The sequence below is a fragment of the Bufo bufo genome, chromosome 1, assembly GCF_905171765.1.
Source record: "Bufo bufo chromosome 1, aBufBuf1.1, whole genome shotgun sequence".
NCBI classification, from domain to species: Eukaryota; Metazoa; Chordata; class Amphibia; order Anura; family Bufonidae; genus Bufo; species Bufo bufo.
In genome coordinates, this window is record NC_053389.1 from 591824933 (window position 1) to 591847022 (window position 22090).

Below are 22090 nucleotides of genomic sequence, written 5' to 3' on the forward strand. Positions count from 1 at the left end.
CAGACATCAATCAGGGCCTTCCTAGGACGTCGCTCCTTCTCTTTCAGAGAAACGATGAGCCTTTTAGGTCAAATGACAGCCTGTATGGTAGCAGTCCCTTGTTGCCAGGTCCATTACAGGGCCATTCAGTCCTGGCTTCTAAGATGGGACAAACATCTGTCCTCTCTGGACAAGAAGATCCTGATCCCGGCCCACATAAAATCTTCAGTCCGGTGGTGGCTTCAAACAAAAAATCTAAAAAAGGGCATGGTCTGGCTCAAGACCCCAGCAGTGCATGTTCAGACAGATGCCAGCGTAAAAGGATGGGGCGCAAAAATATACTCCGACCTCCTACCAGGGAGACTGGTGTCCGAAAATTGCAGCTCAGTCCTCAAATTACAGGGAGCTCAGGGCAGTTTGGGAGACAATACGAGCAGCTGCTCCAAAACTAAAGAACCAACATATAAAAATCTATTCAGACAATGTAACGACTGTGTCTTGCCTCAAACATCCGGGGGGCACACGGTCTCAAAAACTAGAAAGTCTGTCCAGAAGAATCTTCCTTTTGGGGGGAAAAAATGTAAAATCTATATCTGCAATTCATTTAAAAGGAAGCCTAAACAGCTCTGCAGACTTCCTCAGCAGGACCACTATAGACCAGGGGGAATGGTCTCTAAGCATCGACATCTTCAATCTATATGTCCAGAGATGGGGCCTCCCTCTGGTAGATCTATTCGCTTCAAGGAAGAACGCAAAGGTATCAACCTTTTGCTCCCTAAACCCGAGGGACAGGCCTCTAGCGATCGACGCATTCTCCCTGCACTGGAACTGGGATCTTGCATATGCCTTCCCTCCGTTCCCGTTAATCCCAAGAATTCTCCAAAAAATCATCAGGGACAAGGCCAGAATAATCCTGGTCACCCCGTACTTGCCCAAGAGGAGCTGGTTCTCGATCCTAACCAACCTCTCCCCACAGGAAGGATTAATTCTCCCAAGGAGGAAAGATATATCCTGATCCAGGGGCCGGTTCTCCATCCACATCTGGAAATCTTCAACCTTTTCAGCTTGGATCCTGAGTCCGATCTTCTGAGACGCAGAGGTCTCTCAGAGGGTGTGATATCTACCTTGAAGGCCAGCAGAAAGAAGGTGACTAACTCCATCTATTAAAAAATCTGGAGAAGATTCTGCACCTGGTCAGGTGAAGAAGCCCCAGACCAAACTAAACCAAATTTATAGAGGATTCTGGACTTCCTGCAAAAAGGACTAGAGTCAGGATTTAGTCCTTCTACCCTTAGAGTCAAGGTCTCAGCGCTTAGCGCCTTTTTCGATTCTGAATTAGCCAGCCATAGATGGATCCAAAGATTCCTGAGGTCTGCAGCCAGACTAAGACCATCTCTCAAATAAGGGGGGCCTACCAGGGACTTAAACATTGTCCTTAGGGGACTCACAGGTCCGCCTTACGAACCCTTGGACTCTGGTTCCCTAAAGCATCTTTCTCAGAAGGTGGCCTTTCTTGTAGCTATAAAATCAGCAAAAAGACTGTGTGATAACCAGGCATTGTCAATAAAACAACCATACCTCACAATCAAGGAAGATCGAATTACCTTGAGGCTAGACCCGGCGTTTTTACCAAAAGTAGTAACAGACTTCCATAGAAACCAGGAGATCGTTCTTCCCTCTTTTTGTGAGAATCCTAAAAATTCTGAGGAGGAACGATTCCATACCCTGGACATCAAACTAACAGTACTAAAATACCTAGAGGTCACTAGGGACCTAAGAAAGGTGGACAATTTACTAGTACTCTTCTGTGGTAAAAATAAAGGGAAGGCAGCTTTCCAATCTACCATTGCCCGATGGGTAAAACAGGCTATTACAGACTGCTACAAGATCGAAGGCATCAGTTGTCCAGACGTCATTCGGGCTCACTCCACGAGAGCCATATCTGCCTCATTTACTGAAAAAGCAGGAGCTTCCCTAGATCAAATATGCCAGGCCGCAACCTGGTCCAGTGTAAACTCTTTCATTAAACATTATAGACTCGACTTATCCAGGTCTTCCGACCTGGCCTTCGGTCACAAGGTCCTACAGGCCGTTGCCCCACCCTAAGACGTATATGATCTGTTATGTCTCTCTGGGCCGTCGTGGTGGTGAAGTGGAAAGCCGGAATTAGACTTACCGGTAATTCATTTTCCACGAATCCACCATGACTGCATGATATCCCACCCTAGAAATTATTATAATGACTTGGTATGAGTTAATACCCCCAAAAAAAACTACTTTTGAGTTGTTTCACTTCTTAACCGGTGGTTGTGGCACTATAATCTGGAACTCACTGGTGAATGGTGGTGGGAGGGGTCCTTTTAACCTATCTCTGTTCCTGCCCCTACGGAGGTCAGGGGTCAATCTCTCTGGGCCGTCATGGTGGATTAGTGGAAAATGAATTACCGTTAAGTCTAATTCCGGCTTTACCTCTTGAATTTAAATGCAGACTTCTATTCAATCCAGAAGAGACAAAATTATGGGAAGAAATCCCTAAAAGTCGAAATTCAAGTAGCAAAGGTGGCAAAGAAAACTAAGATTCCCTTTTGAAGACTCATCTCAGATGATGTATTATTAAAGAGTGTGGGAAACTTCGGCTGTGTCTATCAACACAAATATTGCTGCCATGTCAGTAGCAGAGCAATGAATATTTGGCTAGATCAGCTTGAAAACCATCTCCAATTAAAAACCTCTAGAGAGGAGATATTGGAATCTCTACCACTGTTGAAGATGGCTACAGCTTTCATGGCAGATGCTTCAGCTGAGTCTATTCGTTTTTCAGCTCGGAATGAGACATTAACAAATATGGCAAGGTGGGCTCTTTGGCTTAAGTCATGGTCAGGGGACATGGCTTCCAAGAATAAATTATGTACAATCACCTTCTCCGGGTCTTATCTGTTTGGACCAGTCCTGGATACTATTCTAGAAAGAGCAGCGGATAAGAAGAAAGGCTTTCTGGAGGAGAAATCAAGGAAACTGCAGCCATTTCGGAAACCCTCTAGATCGTTTCAAAATACAACACCTAGAGGTAAAGGCAAGACGGGAAGATGGAGCTATCCTAAAGGAGGAAGAGGATTTCTCCTCAATCCAAATTCCAATAATCCAGGAAAACAATGATGCCAGGCCAGTGGGGGGAAGGCTTTGTTACTTCTTGCAGAGGTGGCTGCGAATTGCGCACAACCATTGGATTCTAGATTCTGTCCGTGAGGGGTTCAGACTAGAATTCAGTTGTCCTCCTCCCCATGATTTACAAATTATGGAATTTCCAACCACGTCTCTACAGGAGCAGCTTCTAGCAGACATACAGAAACTTGCCAGTCTAGGAGCAATAATCCTGGTGCCTTATCCACAGGAATTCAAGGGACATTATTCAAAACTGTTCTTTATAAAAATTAAAAAAAGCCAGACGATAATAAATGTTAAGCTCCTGAACAAATGGATTATATACCACAAATTCAAGATGGAGTCAATAAGATCTACAACTCCACTTATAACTCCGGGAGCATTCTTGTTCACCATAGACTTAAAGGATGACAACTATCACATCCCCATTCATTAACCGCACCAACAATACCTGAGATTTGCAATCGTAATCAAAAGAATCTACCACTACCACTGGGATATGCGTTCCCACCTTTACCACTAATCCCTGCGGTATTGAGGAAATTAAGAGCAGGTTCAACAACTCTAATTTTGATAGCTCCAGCTTGGCCCAAGAGGTGTTGGTTCCCAATTCTGAAGGACATGTCTATTGCAGATCCAATATCCCTTTCAAAGAGACAAGGTCCTTTTTAAAACACCCAGACTTCGATAAGCTGAATCTGACAGCCTGGATCCTGAGAGGCAGGCATCTCAGACAAGGTAATATCGACTTTACAGAACAGTTAAAAACCAATAACTTCGGCCATATACTACAAGATATGGAAGAAGTTTAAATCATGGTTGTCTCTTAATCATCCAGATAATGCTTTCCTCTCAATAGGTAACATTCTGGATTTTCTTCAGATGGGATTCGATATGGGGCTAAAACCTAGTACCCTAAAAGTTCAGATTTTGGCATTAGCCTGTTTTCTGTATACTCCATTGGCGGAAAAGGTGGTCTCTCCTTTTCCTAGAGAACAGGAAATAATTCTTCCTTTTTGTGCCTCCCCAAAAAGGTGCAGGAGGAGCGTTTCCATTGTCTAGACGACAATCCTGGCATATCTTCAGAGAACAGAATCCTGGAGAAAATCGGCTAATCTTTTCATTCCCTTTGGTGGAAGGAACAGAAGCAGCAAGGCCTTAAAACAGACCTTGGCTAGATGAATAAAAGGGACAATCATGGAATCCTACAGACTTCACGTTGTATCCTGCCTTTTGACTGTGAGAGCCCATTCGACCAGGGCCATGGCCGCCTCGTGGGAAGAGAAAGCCGAGGCCTCTGTTGACCAAATTTGCAAGGCAGCTACTTGGTCTAGTTTTCTTGCATTCGCTAAACATTATAGGCTAGATGTACTAGCCAACCAAGACCTGACCTTTGGATGGAAAGTCCTCCACGCAGTGGTCCCCCCCCCCCCCCCCCCCCCCCCCCCCCCCCCCCCCTTAGTTCTGTCTAACTTGATAGTTCTCCAGTGGTGCTGTCATGGAGGGATGTCCTGGAAACTAAGATTTTACCGCTAGATGGTTTTCCAGGAGTCCGACATGACAGCACCTGGTATTTCCCCGTTGTTTTTTTTTTGTTCTGACTTTATGGATCAATGTGATGTTAAATATTGTGAGTTCAAATAAATAAGTTGGATTCTATCTGGTGTAGTAATTTGGAAAACACTGGAGAGTGGGGGCGGGGAGGAGCCTTTTAATCTCTCTTCCTGTCCCTACAGAGATCAGTAGGACATCCTCCAGTGGTGCTGTCATGTCAGACTCCTGGAAAACCATTGACTAAATGTTTGTGTGTTTTTTTTTTTTTTTTTTTTTTTTTTTTTTTTTTTATCCACAAAATTCATACCATTTATATCTTTACTACTATCTCTTTCGAGGGCTTACTCTGAAATTTGCCAGGGGTTAGTTCAGGAACTCAGACACCTGTTTGTCAGTCATTTGCCCCCTGAACTTGCCCAGGTCAAATGTGTTCCTCTCCAATGGTCCACGCACCAATGTGTACAAAATGAGAACAAACCTGTTCCCTGGGCCAATAAGGCTAGGACTCAGGGGAGTAATCTCTGTGAAGGTTCTCATTTATCCAGGTCATGGTATGTCTGTAAAGAATAAATCAAGGCAACTGGACGTACTGTAGATTTCTTCTACAGCCACTCAGAATTGAGAGCTCGTTGGAAGAACGAGTGAAAATGTTTTCAAGAAATCTACAGTACGTCCAGTTGCCTTGATTTATGCTTTACAGATATCAGGGGAGTAATGCTTCCAAATATAGGTGCTGGCGCAGCAGGTCCACCGTTTAAAGCCTCATTCACACGTCAGTGTTTTGGTCAGTAATTTCAATCAGTGATTGTGAGCCAAAACCAGAATTGGAGCCTCCACAGACATGAGGTATAAGGGAAAGATCTGCCCCTGTTCTAGGTTTAGAGCTGTACCTGGTTTTGGCTCACAATTACTGATGGAAATCACTGACGTTTGAATGAGGCTTAGGCCTCATGCACACGAGCGTTGTTTTTATTCTGTATCCGTTGTTCCGTTTTCCGTGATTTTCTGCGGACCCATTGACTTTCAATGGGTCCGCTGAAAACTCAGCTAATGCACCGTTTGTCATCCGTGGTTCCAGTCCATCAAAAAAATATAACCTGTCCTATTTTTTTCACGGAAAACGGTTCGCGGACCCATTCAAGTCAATGGGACCGTGAAAAAACGCGGAGGCACACAAGATTGTCGTCTGCGTCCGTTTTTTTTCCTATCATTTGCATGGCAAACTTGACTTAGACTTTTTTTTTACTTTCCTTCATGTCTGGTGATCCTTCAAAAATAAAGGAAGACACACGGAAACGGATCACGGAACAACGGAACCCCATTTTGCGGAATGGAACACAACAACGGTCGTGTGCATGAGGCCTTAATAGTATACAGCTGTAGCCAGATCGGAGTTACCATTCACCCTTAAAAAACAAAAAAACACATTTTTAGAGCAATATTTTCCGTGTAGTATTTTTATAAGGCTAGGCTCACATCTATGGCAGACCTAATTACAGTGAATGGGATCCGTCTGGTGACGGCAATTCTACCGGAATCTGGCCACAGATTTAAACCTTAGGCGTTATGTACACGACCAGCCCGCAAAACACAGATGATGTCCGCATTGCATTTGTTTCGTTTTTTGGCGGACCCATTGATTTCAATGTGTCCGGGTTTTGCGGCCAAGAATAGGACATGTTACGATTCTTTTTGGCGGATCTATAGAAATGAATGAGTCCGTGTGCAATCTGCAAAAAATGCAGATCTGACACAGATACAAAATACGGCTGTGGGCATGAGGCCTTAGGCTACTTTCACACTAGCGTTTTTTGCGGATCAGTCATGGATCTACAAAAACTCTTCCGTTACAATAATACAACTACATGCATCAGTCATGAACGGATCCGGTTGTATTATGCCTTCTATAGCCATGACTGATCCATCTTGAACACCATTAAAAGTCAATGGGAGACTATCTGTTTTCTATTGTGCCAGGACGCTTCAGTTTGGCTCAGCTTTGTCAGGCGGACAGCAAAACGCGGCAGGCAGCATTTTGGTGTCCGCCTCCAGAGCGTAATGGTGACTGAACAGAGGTAAACTGATGCATTCTGAGCAGAATTTTTTATTCAGAATGCATTAGGGCAAAACTGATCCGTTTTGGACCGCTTGTGAGAGCCCATGACTGATCTCGCACACGGAAAGCCAAAACGCCAGTTTTGAAAGTAGCCTTAGTAAGATTTTTGGACACCACCATATTTACTATGCAAGTTTTTATTTTTATCAGAAAAAACTGCGTTTCATTTGATACTTTATTACCCATATATTGTTCCTTAGAAGCATTGTTTCTTGGGGGATATATCTCCATAATACGTTGCTGTTGGTTACACCATATGGCACACTATGGCCCAGGTTAACTAATTTATCTGCACCAAAAGTCTGCCTCAGCGGATCCGACCCATTCAACTTGAATAATTCAGTGATCTGTCTGCACCGAGCTTCAGGATTGCGGACCTATTCAAGTGAATGGGTGCACACGGCCGTGTGTATAAACCCTAAGCCTGTGTAAGCGTTTGCCGTCCACTAGATTAGTAAATCTGGGCCTGTGTTGAGTGTGTGGACACCTGACCATCACACCTATATAAGTTTGTTGGGCATCCCATTCTATAGCCATGACCATTAGGCCTCTTTCACACTACCGTTTTTTTTTCCGTTTTGAGGGCAGTTTTTTTTTCCGTATACGGAACCATTCATTTCAATGGGTCCGCAAAAAAAAGGAATGTACTCCGTATGCATTCCGTTTCCGTATCTCCGTTCCGTGCAAAGATAGAACATGTCCTATATTTGGCCGCAAATCACGTTCCGTGGCTCCATTAAAGTCAATGGGTCCGCAGAAAAAGGCATGCATACGGAAATGTATCCATTCCGTTTTTTGCGGAAGCATCTATTGAAAATGTTATGCCCAGCCCAATTTGTTCTATGTAATTACTGTATACTGTATATGCCATATGGAAAAATGAAACTGAAACAAAAAATGGAACAACAGATCCGTGAAAAACGGACCGCAAAACACTGAAATAGCCATACAGTAGTGTGAAAGAGGCCTTAATGTGTTGGAAACCCTTTTGCAGCTATAGCCGATTTTGCTCTTCTGGAAAGTCTTTTCACAGGATTTTGATGGGTGTTTGTAGGAATTTGTGTCCTTTTGAGCTGAAAGAGCATTTGTGAGATCAATAACTGATAAGAAGATTTGCAGTCCGCGTTCCAAATGAACCCAAATAAGTTCAGTGGGGATGAGGTCTGGGCATAGTGAATGATAATAGTAACAGTGAATAGGTTTTTTATTATTCTCATCATTATTCATTGTTCTGACCCTGCAGCAATGCTTGGATAGTGTCAAACTGTGCAGGGAGATCCCCCAACTGGTAACAGCCATCTGTACCTATCTCCATAAACTTCTAGCAGGAATAGCAGAACAACATAGAGTAGCGGACAGTGACAAGTCCTCTTTAACCCGATAAGGACCAGCGCCATGTACGGCTGGCTGATCGGGCGGGTGCAGGAGCTGCGCCCACCCGATCAGCGGCAGCGGTCTGGCAGTCACTGATATCCAGACCCCTGCTGTATGCGCTGGCATCGGTGAACACATGGATGCCGGTGCATTAACCTTCGCACTGCCACGGTCAGTGTGCGGGATCATGCTGGGTGGCCATCGGGTCCCCGCACTGCTGTGACTGGCACCCGATGGCAGGGAAGGCAGCCTGATGCCTTCCGTGACAGCCTGTGAGATCCAGCCCCCTGGATCTCACAGGCAAGCAGACTAAAGTGTATTACAGTGTGTAATACACTTACAGCCAATGCATTACAATACAGAAGTAAAGGGGATCAGACCCCCAAAAGTAGAATTCCCAGAGTGGGACAAAAAATAAAGTGAAAAATAAAGTTACAATAAAATTTTACCAAAAAGTTTGAAGTAAAAAAAAAAAAAATCCTTTTCCCAAAAAAATTGTAAAAAAAAATAGGGAAAAAAAGAAAAGTAGACATTCGGTATTGCCGCGTCCGTATCGACTGGCTCTAGAAAAATATCACATGACCTAACCCCTCAGATGAACACAATAAAAAATAAAAACTGTCACCTTACATCACTAAAAGTGCAACACCAAGCTATCAAAAAGACGTATGCCCCCCAAAATAGAACTAATCTAACCGTTCCCTCATCCCGCAAAAAAATTTGCCCCTACCTAAGACCATCGCCCAAAAAATAAACTATGGAGTCACTAAAACATGTTTTTTTTTTTTTTTGTTTTGTTTTTTAAAAAAGGCTTTTGTGTTAAATGTGAAAAAAAAGTAGAAATATTAGGTATCGCCAGGTCCGTAACAACCTGCTCTATAAAAATACCACATGACTTAACCCCTTTAGGTGAGCACCGTAAAAAAAGATTAAATAAAAACTGTCAAAAAAGCTATTTTTTTGTCACCTTACATCAGAGTGTAATACCAAGTGATCAAAAAATTATATGCACCCCAAAATAGTACAAATCAGTCATCTCATACCGAAAAAAATCCCCTACATAAAACAGTCGCCAAAAAAAAATATGGTTTTCAGAATATGGAGACAGTAAAAAAAAAAAATTCTTTTCAAAAATGCTTTATGTAAAACTGAAACAAACAACCAAAAAAAGTATTCATATTTGGTATTGTCGCGTCCGTAACCACCTGCTCTATAAAAATACCACATGACCTAACCTGTCAGATGAACATTGTAAATAAAAAATAAAAACTGTGCCAAAACGGCGCTTTTTTTTTTGTTACCTTGCCTCACAAAAAGTGTAATATAGAGCAACCAAAAATCATATGTACCCTATAATAGTACCAACAAAACTGCCACCTTATACCGTAGTTTCCAAAATTGGGTAATTTTGTTGGGGGGAGTTTACTCTAGGGGTGCATCAAGGGGTCTTCAAATGTGACATGGCAATTTAAAATTATCCCAGTGAAATCTGCCATCCAAAAACCATATGGCGTTCCTTTCCTTCTGCGCTCTGCCGTGTGGCCATACAGCAGTTTACGACCACATATGGGGTGTTTCTGTAAACTACAGAATCAAGTAATAAATATTGAGTTTTGTTTGGCTGTTAACCCTTGCTTAGTTACTGGAAAAAATTGATTAAAATGGAAAATCTGCCAAAAACGTGAAATTCTGAAATTTCATCTACATTTTCCTTTAATTCTTGTGGAACACCTAAAGGGTTAAGAAAGTTAGTAAAATCAGTTTTGAATGCCTTGAGGGGAGTAGTTTCTAAAATGGGCCCATTTTTGGGTGGTTTCCATTATGTAAGCCTCACAAAGTGACTTCAGAAATGAATGGAGGGCGGCTGCGCATGCGCGGTGCACTGTCCTCAACTTTCTCCGCTCTGTTCTCTTTGTAGGTGCGGATCCCAGAGGTGGGACCCGCACCTATCAGACAATGGGGGCATATCCTAGCAATATGCCCTCATTGTCTAAGTTGGGATATCCCCTTTAAAGCAAAATAGAGGTGAAAACCCCCAAAAAGTGACCACATTTTGTAAACGACACCACCCAAGGAATTTTTTTTTTAACGTTTTGCGCAATAAACATTTTTAGAAAAGAAAAATCGTGTTTTTGTGTGGACATTTTCTTAGCCATATTTTTTTCATTTTTCTGGCTATAGTCTTGTGTGAGGGCTTGTTTTTTTGCTGGACGAGGTGACTTTTATATTGCTACCATTTTGGGGTACATTTGACTTTTTTGATATTAGTTTTTTGTGAGGTGACTAAAAAAAGCTTTTTTTTTTTTTTTTTTTTTTTTTTTTTTTTTTACACCGTTCACTTGATGGGGTAGATCATGTGATTATTTTTGTAGAACCAATCGTTACGGATGCGGCGATACCAAATATGTCTATTGTTTTTTTTTTGTTTTTTTTTACATTTTACACAATAAGAGGATTTTAGAAAAACAATCTTGTTTTTTATGTTGCAATTTTCTGGCTATGGTCTTGTGTGGGGGCTCATTTTTTTGTGGTATGAGGTGAAGTTTTTATTGCTACCATTATGGGGTACATACGACTTTTTGATTAATTAACATTGTTTTTTGGGAGGTGAGCTAACTAAAAAAAAATATCTGTTTTAGCGCAATGTTTATTTTATTTTTTTACGGCGTTCCCCTGATGGGGGTAGATCAGGGATGCCCAACCTGCGGCCCTCCAGATGTTGCAAAACTACAACTCCTAGTATTCCCGGACAGACTACAGCTATCGTCCTACAGCCAGGCATGATGGGAGTTGTGGGGGCCACAGGTTGAGCATCCCTGGGGTAGTTCATATGATATTATAGAGCCAGTCGTTGCGGACGCGGTGATACCAAATAGGTCTCTTTTCTTTTTTTCTTTTTTTTTTAAATAACAGATTTGGGGGGAAATTATTTTATTTTATGTGAAACTTTATTTTTTTTTCAAAACACTTTATTTTTTTCTTTTACACTTTTTGTCCCTCATAAGGTCATATAAGACCTCTGCGGGACATTTAACATAATTTTATTAAATTTTTTTAAACTATTGATTTCTGTAACTGGGGCTGACATAGTAGCCCCAGTTGCAGGGGCAATCCACCCCCCAGAGAGGCTGTACAGCATAATACTGCGCTGTACAGCCTCAGTGCAGGTCTGATAATGGTCTATGATGGATCTCAATACCGGAAAATAAACGCTAGTGTAAAAGTAGCCTTAAACAAATTTTTGAGGGTATCTGAAAACCCTTTTTAATTTTTCTTTTCATCCCATTACTGCATTTTTGTCCAACAAAATTTACGCTTTAAATCTTGGCACCTAATTGTTGCGTTGGCATTGCGCTCATTCTAGGCATACGTTTTGTTACCACTGCTATTCTTGTAATGTTGTAGGTTTAGAAACCTCTGAGGGCAGCTCTCATCTGTTCTCTATTTACTTGTCAAAGCTTTCAGGCTCTTGGTTGTCAGCACTGACCTACAGAAGACCCTTATGCTGAACGTCGCAGTTCACTGTTGGTTTTGCTGACCTTATACATTGCATACATGAGGTAATCTATTTTCCATTTTCAAAAGTGAAAAATTGGCCCACGCTCCTCCCATGTGTGTGGATGGATATTAAATATGAAAAAGAGAGATTGATTATATGTATACAATGTGGCATAATCTTAAATCTGCAGGCTTTTTCAGGATTGCATTACCCGCAGGTGCATGCAGTCTACAGTATACTGAAACGCCTCATTACATTGCCTTTTATGTGCAGGCATGCAGAGCTTATAATCGTAAGGTTCCAATTTCATGAATACACGGGGTGCAGTATGTCCTTGTGACAGAATGTCTGCCCGTCTTCTTGAAGACTAGATTCACAACTTCTCTTCTCACAGTCAAATGTAGGATTGGATCCAAAAAAAAAAATAGAACATGTCCTATTTTTGTCCGTATTGCGGACAAATGTAGGACTGTTCTATTATGGGCCGGGCATTCCATTCTGCAAAATGCGGATGCATGCGGCTGGAATCCATGTTTTGCAGACCGCAAAAACGACTACCGCCATATGCATGAGCCCTTTAATAAATGAGCCAAGCTCTTAGTTATTTTATTTATTTTTGTTCGTATACAAAACCAGAAAAGTCCCAGATGTGAACCTAGTCAAAATGCCTGTGTATATACCCTGTTGGGATATTCTGTTTTCAGGCTCTTTTGCTTGTAACCAAGGAATGGGAGCTTTGCTGTATACTTGTAGGGTACGTCCACACGTGGCTGAAATGCTGTGGATTTGTCACTGCAGCATTATACAGTACCAGAAAAGCAGGATTTGCAATTCTCATCCGCACACTTTGTAAAAATCCACAGTGGAAATGGACCTGTGGTGCAGCGTCTGTTTATGCTGTGGATTTTCATTGAGGATTTCACCATAACAAAAAAAATGCTGTGAATTTCCAGCAGAAATGCTGCAGGTTTTCTTCCGCAGATAATCTGCAGTGTTTCAGTCTAGTGTGTATTTAGAGGGTGAAAATCTGCCCTAGTCATAACGCTCGTGTCAAAGACCCCAGTAATGGGGGCAGATATCAGGAAGGAGGGTGTGTAAAGGCGCTGCTGATGAACAAGCGTTCATTCACTGGGTTCGCTGATGCAGTCACCTAAGAGATGGGTGTAACACACACAAGTACAATGCTAGCTAAAAATGGCTGCTTTCTTCGAAGTTCCACAAAGCTCATTCAGAATGTTATCTTAATTCTATTGTATATCTGAAGATTGCAGCTTTTAATGCTCTGATTCTTCCACAAATGAACTGGACAGGGAGGTCTGATTCTATAACCTGTCTTATATATGAGGCTGATGACTTGGTATATATGGGCATATGACTGCGGTGTATGGGGTTAATGCTCTGTCATGTCGCTGTATTTTTAGCTGATGTTGTAGGTCTTCTAGCAGAGAATACAGGCTGTCGTGTAATGCCAGCAGTGCAGATTCGTGGAACAGAGAGGGTCCGAATGTGCCTGGCTTTCTGATTCATGTATGTTGGAGTAAACTTTTGGGACAGTTTACGGTTATAACAAGGGTAATGCTATATGAATCAGAGGGCTGTCGGGCCATGAGAAAACAGAACGTGTCCTATTTTTTGATAGCTGGTATTTAGGATCCGTTAAAGAAGAAAAAAAACATGTCATTGTTCTGAAAACAGCCGTGTGACGGTCATGTGAATAAGGCCTTATTATGCTGGTGACAGCTCATAGAGAACCATCCTGCCACTTGTAATAGAGAAACCTCTACCCTGAGATAAAACCATCCACATGACTGTCCATCCTCTGGACCTAGAGAACTCATTAGCCCCATTGAAGTGAACGGGGCTTAGCCGCGCCCAGGCCAGTGATGCTAGTCGTGACGTCACTGGGCCTGCAAGAAACGAGAAGGCCGCAGTGCTACTGCCAGCGCCTCTGCGTTTTCAAGCAGCTGATTAAAATGGTTCTGTGTGCTATCCCTCATTCACTGAGCATTGTAATGATTTATAATTCTGTGTGTCTCGGCAGTGACACACAGCATTAGGAATCATTATAATGCCATGCGGACCGGTAAAAAGGAGCAGAGTTCACTCCAGGAATTCCTGTTCCCACACAGAGCGCGTTTCATGCATTGAACATGCTTGTCGGAAACTGGCCTTTGGGTGCAGAAATTCGGCACTGACCCATCACTGGCTCCTTTAGATAAGACTCCGAGCGAGTGCAGTTTGAGGAGGCTCCACCCTCCATCTCTACAAACCCGGATTAAGGAAACCATAGCCAAGTGGAAGAAGAATCCAAGATGGCAGACGGCCTATAAATGGCATTTCATCTACAACGGGTATAACTAAGGCATACTCAAGAGCCTCTAGATTGTTCTGCATAATAGCCTAGGCAAAAAGAAACCTTCTGCGATCAAAGCTGCAATTTTCGTTTTAGTGTAGTGTCTTTGTGTACCACTGTGACTGTAGGATGCGATCATTCACTTAAGTGTTGGGTGCCTTAACTTTCTACTGTAGTATCGAAAGCAAACATGAAGTTACTATCCTAGGAGGCCTAAATGAATTTATAGTGAAATTTTATGGACCACAAGGAAGTAAGTATTACTATTGGGATTAACACCTGCCTTCCAGATGTCATCTTGGCTTGTGACTTCATGCTGATGTCGGTTAGTGATGTGATGCCATTTCATGATACAACAAAGCACATGTGGGATTAAAGTTTTAGAAGATTTGGCAAAGATCTCGCAGTGTAACACCACAGAAATGATTTCTTCTTTAAAGAAAACACAATATTGGAAATATTCTAAATTCACAATGTATATTAATATGGAATAATATGAACACCATAGTGCCCTCTGCAAATATCTGTGCTGAAAATAATCGTACACCACATAGTGCCCATGAAAGTATTTGTGCCACCAGTAGCAGGTAGAAGTATTCTTTTCATGCCATTTATTAGCTTTGGCAGAAAAAATATAAAAATGCACCAAAAACTGTGACGCTAAGGGCTCATTCACATGGCTGTTGTTCGGCCATTCCATGCATTGGGGGCTGCAATTTGCGGTCCCCAATGCACAAGCACAATCTGTGCAGCTTCCGCCACTGATCTAGACCCATTCAACTTGAATGGGTCCATGATCCATCCGCACCTCATGTTCTATTCTTTTGCGGTGCGGAGGCACTGCTCCTTCTGGATTGTGGACCCATTGCAGGCCGCAATACGGGCACGGCCGAACAACAGACTAAGAGTAAGATTTGGTTGTGGTGCTGTCGCTACTGTATTATTGCGTCATCCACACCACACAATGACGGGTAGTTGCGTACAATTAACGCAGGATGTAACTGGGTCTGCTTCATGCATCTCCCTGTTTCTGCAAACTGGTTATTAACAACTGGTTCTGGAAAACCAACTGATCCCAGCCCTAGGCCATGTTCCCATGGTGTGTGTGTTTTTTTTTTTTTTTGGTTTTGTTTTTTTTTTTATATATGGAGGTACGATCTGAATTGGGGAAAAGTCCATCAAAATGATAATAGATGTCTTGTTTGTAATGAAGCCACAGCGGCAACTGGCCACCATGATCACTTGTTGCTTTTAATGCTCAAATCAAAATCTGGAGTGTACACAGTGTGTGTGTCTGCCAAATATGTGCTTTTAGATACTTTTAAACCTATCTTGACCGTTTTCTGTTAAAGGGGTTCTCAGAGATCGGGAACCTCTTGATATGGGCATTCAATGTTTAAGCAAAAAAAAAACTTGCCTGTCATTAGCGCTTCAGTTTCACTGTGCTTTGGTGTCCTCAGCGGTGACTTGTGCGGGCATGGCACATGACTGCTGCCATCGCTGAGACACTGATTGGCCAGCAGCGGAGACTTGCATGTAGACAGCATTTCACACTTCCGTTCTAGCAGGGTTCGGAAGTAGAAGAGGGATGGAGCTTTGCACTAGAACCAGAGCTCCAGAGACTGAGGGTTTTTTTATAAAAAAAAAAAAAATTCTCCCCAAAACTCCCACACCCTGCTTACCTATGTGAAAAATGAGTTCCTGGTCTTGGAGAAACCCTTTTAACAAGTCATAACATACTAAATGTATTATAGATGTGCCCCTTTCTGGCACAATATTGTGTCTGCAAGCAAAGCCTGTATTACTCAGTCCAATGTGGCAGGCGATTGTTTGGAGGGAAGTGCTCCTTCCTAGCAATCCCCTGCTCATTAGCGGAGGAGACCGATGCTGTTACATACAGCGATCTCCTCAGCAGCATGGGGGAGTAGTGATCACCATGCCATTGCTCACCCCTTTGTTGTATAGTGGTTTGCTGGCAGCAGATCGTTATTAGACGCTACAATCTGCCGCCTGCAAATGATAACTTTTTAACCTTTTTAAAAAAAATGTTTTTGCTCCATCGGGCAATCGGCGGCAGATGATTGTAAACAAGCATTCATTCCAATGCTTGTTAGTGCTTTATCTGCCTAAAAATCGGGCACTCTAAATACAGGCTTAAGAGAATGGCTCCAAACATGCTATTAACACTATTGTTTAATTGCACTTCCCCCATGTCAAAAATAGTATAATCCTTTAATATTAGTCCTGTGGTGTTGTAGTCAGTCACTGCACATGCTCAGCAGTCCATGGAGGTTACATACACGCCATATCTTTGTATTTATGGTTACCTGCAGCTATTGAAGTGTCCTTTTCTATTCCATGGCCATAGACTCCAGTACGGTCTGCAGATATTTACCAGTGGTCAGTACTTACAGAAAGCTAATGTGTAGCACAAACCCCGATGACCGGTCGTCTTTATGTTTACAATGAATGTTTCATGTGACTACTGAGTCACTACTAAGGTAGAAAAACAGAAGATTTCTGCGATCTGGATTCTAAAGTCCAAAAAAGTTTTCTGGGGTCAAAACACACAATTGTCTGTATTGATCAGTTTTGCAGTTACTATGTGGTGGTAGCTTTAATGGATTGCCAGTGGGACTGGATTTCTGTAAAGTAAGCTTGGAAAAACCTGCCACACTAAAAGGTTTCTTGGTCATTACTAAAAATGTAAAATTTAAGTTTTTTTTAGAATACATTTTGCAATACACAGATTTACATTTATGAAGTGTTGATTTTCATTTGTTTGTTTATTTATTTATTAACAGCTTACATGATGCCTGTGTTTCAGTCTGTGGACATTCATTCACATGACCGTAAACCGCCCGTGCTGCAGACCGCAAATAGCAGTCCACAATGTAGGACACCGGCCATGTAAATACCGTATTGCAATATACGGCAAAAGATAGAACATGTCATGTCTTTTGCGTTGCAGAGGCACGGGGCCCAAAAGCCCACAGAAGTGTTTCCGAATGCGCTACGTGTCTTGCAGATTGCGGACCGAGTCAAGTCAATGGGTCCACATCTGTGATATGGAATTCACATGGTGTCCGTATGTACCAGAATCGCTGTTTGCAGTCCACAATACGGGCATGGACGGCTTACAGTCGTGAGAATGAGCCCTTATTGAGTATTTCCAACCAAGAACAATGGTTAAAGTTTGTTTTTTGTTTTCTTTTATACATATTTTTCGTTATTACTTTTTAGTCTGGATTCACCCATTACAAAAGGTGAAATCCACAAAGACAACCTGAAACAATTGACCTAGTACTGGTATGAAAATCCTCAGCATGCCCTGAAATGGTTCCGCTGCACGTAGATGAAATTATGAACACTCTATATACATGTATTGTACAGTAAATTTTTGCTGAATTTTTGAATCTTCAGTATGCTTTTTAATATGCCTTCTATGCATAAAAAATATGTATAAGACCTTGCTTAACTTTTTTTTTTTTAAATAAAAAAAAAAAAATATATATATATATATATATATATAATCTCTCGAGAATCTGTCACTATTTTTTATTTATTTTTTGTAGCCCTAAGTAGTGACAAGAGACCCTGATCAAAAGCATGAATCACTTTTTTGAACTGACCCAATTGTTTTGCAAAAATCAGTGTTGAGGATCTTCAGCACAATTGAAGTGAATGGGAGCAGCAGTACTCCATCGAGTATACATGAATGGAGCTCTGTAGTTCCAGTTCCTGAGAACTGTTTGCTCATAGTATCCCTGCTGAATGAGCTTGGAAATGTTGGATATACTTTTGACTGTTCTTTATCTGACCTCATATACAGACTGTGTATTAACTTGCTCATGCGCCACATCATTTCCTTTGCTGCTTTATGATGGGTATGGGAAGCTTTAGTCATGTACTCTATTTTTATGGCAGCACCATATGAAGGTGGAGTGTGGAAAGTTAGAGTTGACCTTCCTGATAAATATCCTTTCAAGTCTCCTTCTATAGGTAGGTACTGCTTTAATTGAAATTTTTTTTTTAACTCTTTCATGAACACATGTTTTGGAGATTCATTCCGAGAGCAGGTTTTCACCTTTTAAGAATGATGCATTCTAAGGCCTCTTGCACACCTCTGTTCCGTGCATTGGGAATTTGCGGTCCCCGATGCACAGGCACTGACCGTGTGGCTGCTGCGATGGATCCAGACCCATTTAAAGTTACTTTCACACTTGCGTTGGGTGTGGATCCGTCTGGTATCTGCACAGACTGATCCGCACCTATAAATGCAAACTATGATATCTGTTCAGTACGAATCCGTCTGCATCACTTAGTAAAAAAATAAAAAATCTAAGTGTAGGTCAAGCAGCGTTTTGGTGCAGAGCGGAATGGAGCCAAACTGATGCCTTCTGAACAGATCCTTATACATTCAAAATGCATTGGGGCTAAACTGATCCGTTTGGGGCCGCTTGTGAGAGCCTTGAAACGGATCTCACAGGCGGACCCAGAAACGGCAGTGTGAAAGTAACCTAACTTGAATGGGCCTGTGATCTATCCGCACTGCAAAAAACATTTTTTTGTGGTGCGGAGGCACAGAGAGGAACCCCATGGAAGAGCTCCCTAGTGCTTCCGTGGGGTTCAGTGCCTCTGTTCTGCACCGCACCTTCCGGATTGCGGACACATTCAAGTGAATGGGTCCTTGTCCGTGATGCGGTGAGCACACGGCCGGTGCCCGCATATTGTGGACCGCAATATGGGCAACAGCCTTGTGCATGAGGCCTAAGTGATTATTATTATATTTATTTATTTTTCTACCCCCATTTTTTGGTTGTAAAAACTGAACTTTATTTAAAATTGAAGCTGATATTAATTTAGTAATATATATTTGCCATTATTAATCGTCAGATTTAGATTGTTTTATGGTAGTTGTAAAATGAATAATATTTTACCCCCAAATGTATCCTAGTTCTCCCATTTATAAAGAAGCCACATATGAGCTCATTGCAAAATGACATTGATATAGTGCCACAAACAAGGACTCCATCTTACCTTTGCATGTTTCTCTCACGCCATACACAAGCTTTTGACCCCACTCATCATCATCCATGTACAGATTTTAATTTTTTTATTTTTTTTGTTCCATGTGCACTTGGCAGCTGAAGACATCTGTGTTGGTCCCATATTCCTATGTGCCCTCATTGCTGAGAAAAATGATTTTTAATATGTGCAAATGATCCTCTGTCTGGCCCTGTCAAAGTGCAGAGAAAGCGGGGCATCTAGGTGTAACAGTAACGCCCCCATTGCTCCTAGAGGATCATTTGCATATAGTAAAACCTCATTTTTCTCAGCAATGCGGGCACATATGTACATGGGACCAACATAGATGTCTTCAGCTGCCAAGTGCACATGTAACAGGTCAGACAGTTTCCTATGTATATTTAATTGCCATTAATATTTTTAAACGTGTACACTATGGTTGCCTTATTTATTAATTTTTTTGTGTGAAGTGCAACAGCCTGTACAGTTCCATACAGAGGCATCCAGTAATAAAAGTATATTGTGCTCCTTAACACATGGGATGGATGCCACTCACTGGCATCTGTTAAATGCATACATCTGTGTTTCAGTCAGGAAATCCTCCTGACGGAAACATCGGACAGATATTGCAGGCACATTGTGAAGAATAAGGTACAAAGATGTGGCAGCACTCTGCAAGAGCTTATGTACAATTGAGTCATTTACCAGACTTATGCTTTGCTTTATAAATACGGTACTAGATTGACTAGTGCCTGGACAGTCTCCTGTGATATAACACGTACTATCAAACTGGCCCTATAGGAAAATAAGTGCTAATAATCGATTAAAGGGGGTGTCCTGGGCGGTAACATTTCTGACCTAGGATAGGCCACGGATGTTTGGTGGGGGTTCAAATGCATGAACTGCTATGCCTGTGATTCTGCACATTACTTATTACTTATCCTAAGGATAAGCAGCCTTTAGTGTTCATAGATGACACCTTTTAGCCTTTCACACTTGGGGGGGGGACTATAAAACAAAAAAATGTACAGAGTTGGTGCTCAATACTAAACTGTAACCCTTCAGAATAGAAAGTCATACTGTATTATGTTCCTAGCAGTGAAAGTGTTATATACCTATTTTTACCAAATCTAAGCTTGAACATTTCACCTTTCTTTTCAGGATTTATGAACAAAATATTTCACCCAAACATCGATGAAGCGTAAGTTACCTTTGGAAAAGTTTTTATTTTATATATTTTTTTAAATACATTCTGACACAATATTTGCAAAAAAAATAAAAAATGTACGGTAGTTTATATGAAAAGCTTTTTGCAGTGTAACACATATTCTGGCACTTTTTAACTGGGTTTGTATGTGACTTAAAGGGGGTTTTCTGAGATTTTAAAACTGACCTATCCTTTGAATAGGTAATCAGCATCTAATCAGTGGGGGTCCAACACCAGGGCCCCCCACCAATCGGCTGTATGAGAAGGCACTGGCGCTCCTGTGAGCGCTGCAGCCTTCTCGCAGCTTTTCCTAGACCAGTGAGGTTTAGGCAGAGGGAAGCTGCTCCCTATGCCTTTCAATTGGAGCCCCCCAGTCCTGTCATGGTAAGCTTCCTGCCAAGCTGTGCACAAGGAATGCCATTCACCCTAATAGATTTTTATTGGGGTGAGTGGGACAAGACCGCTCATGCCGCTCTACAGAGCACTAGTGAGACCTCATTTGGAGTATTGTGCGCAGTACTGGAGACCATCTCCAGAAGGATATTGATACTTTGGAGAGAGTTCAGAGAAGAGCTACTAAACTGGTACATGGATTGCAGGATAAAACTTACCAGGAAAGATTAAAGGACCTTAACATGTATAGCTTGGAAGAAAGACGAGACAGAGGGGATATGATAGAAACTTTTAAATACATAAAGGGAATCAACAAGGTAAAAGAGGAGAGAATATTTAAAAGAAGAAAAACTGCTACAAGAGGACACAGTTTTAAATTAGAGGGGCAAAGGTTTAAAAGTAATATCAGGAAGTATTACTTTACTGAGAGAGTAGTGGATGCATGGAATAGCCTTCCTGCAGAAGTGGTAGCTGCAAATACAGTGAAGGGGTTTAAGCATGCATGGGATAGGCATAAGGCCATCCTTCATATAAGATAGGGCCAGGGGCTATCCATAGTATTCAGTATATTGGGCAGACTAGATGGGCCAAATGGTTCTTATCTGCCAACACATTCTATGTTTCTATGTTAAGGGATCAAAAGATTAAATCACCCCCCTTCCCCAATTTTATGTATAAAAATACAAACTATAAAAAAAATAGACCTAACGGGTATCCCCACATCTGAAAAATCTCAGCTATTAAAATATTTTAAAAAAATTCCTGTGCTGTGTACAGCGTGATAGGAAAAAATCCAAATACGTAAACTTGAGCTTGGTTGTTTTGTTCTTATGTGTGTTGTGTTTTTTTTTTTTTTGTTTTTTTTTTCAACCGTATTAACGGACTTGCTATTTTGTGGTCGCCTTATTCCTTCCCCTACTATATAGTTGTAGTTGAAAGAATTGCACATGTTAATCTGTTTTTGTGGTGTGGCTTTTAGGCTAGTTTCACACTAGCGGCAGGGGACTCAGGCAGGCTGTTTCGGCAGGTGAACAGCCTGTCGGATCCGTCCTGCCGCTAGTTAACGTGTGCCCCCGGACTGCCGCTACGTCCCCATTGACTATACCGGGGGCGGGGGCAGAGTTCCGGCGGCAGAACGGCGAGAGGCAGCCGGACTAAAAGTACTGCATGTCATAGTTTTAGTCCGGCTGCCTCTCGCCTTGTGCTGCCGCCGGAACTCCGCCCCCATTATAGTCAATGGGGATGGAGCGGCAGTCCGGGGGCACACGTGAACCAGTGGCAGGACGGATCCGACAGGCTGTTCACCCGCCCGAACAGCCTGCCGGACTCCTCTGCCGCTAGTGTGAAAGTACCCTTAGCGATAGCAGAGGGCTATCCAAGCTACTGGTTCTGTAGTAAAGCGCTGTATGTTTATACACATTTCAG

The 22090-nt window shown here is 42.0% G+C and overlaps 1 protein-coding gene across 1 annotated transcript in view; it reads left to right on the forward strand.

Moving 5' to 3' along the window:
- The window catches only part of UBE2H (ubiquitin conjugating enzyme E2 H), a 56912-nt gene that overhangs the window by 19014 nt on the left and 15808 nt on the right, over positions 1 to 22090 (forward strand). Inside the window, exons 2-4 of the mRNA XM_040413440.1 lie at positions 14214 to 14290; positions 17965 to 18039; positions 20227 to 20266. Coding sequence (XP_040269374.1) covers positions 14214 to 14290; positions 17965 to 18039; positions 20227 to 20266 — 192 coding nt within the window. The remainder of the gene's footprint in view (positions 1 to 14213; positions 14291 to 17964; positions 18040 to 20226; positions 20267 to 22090) is intronic.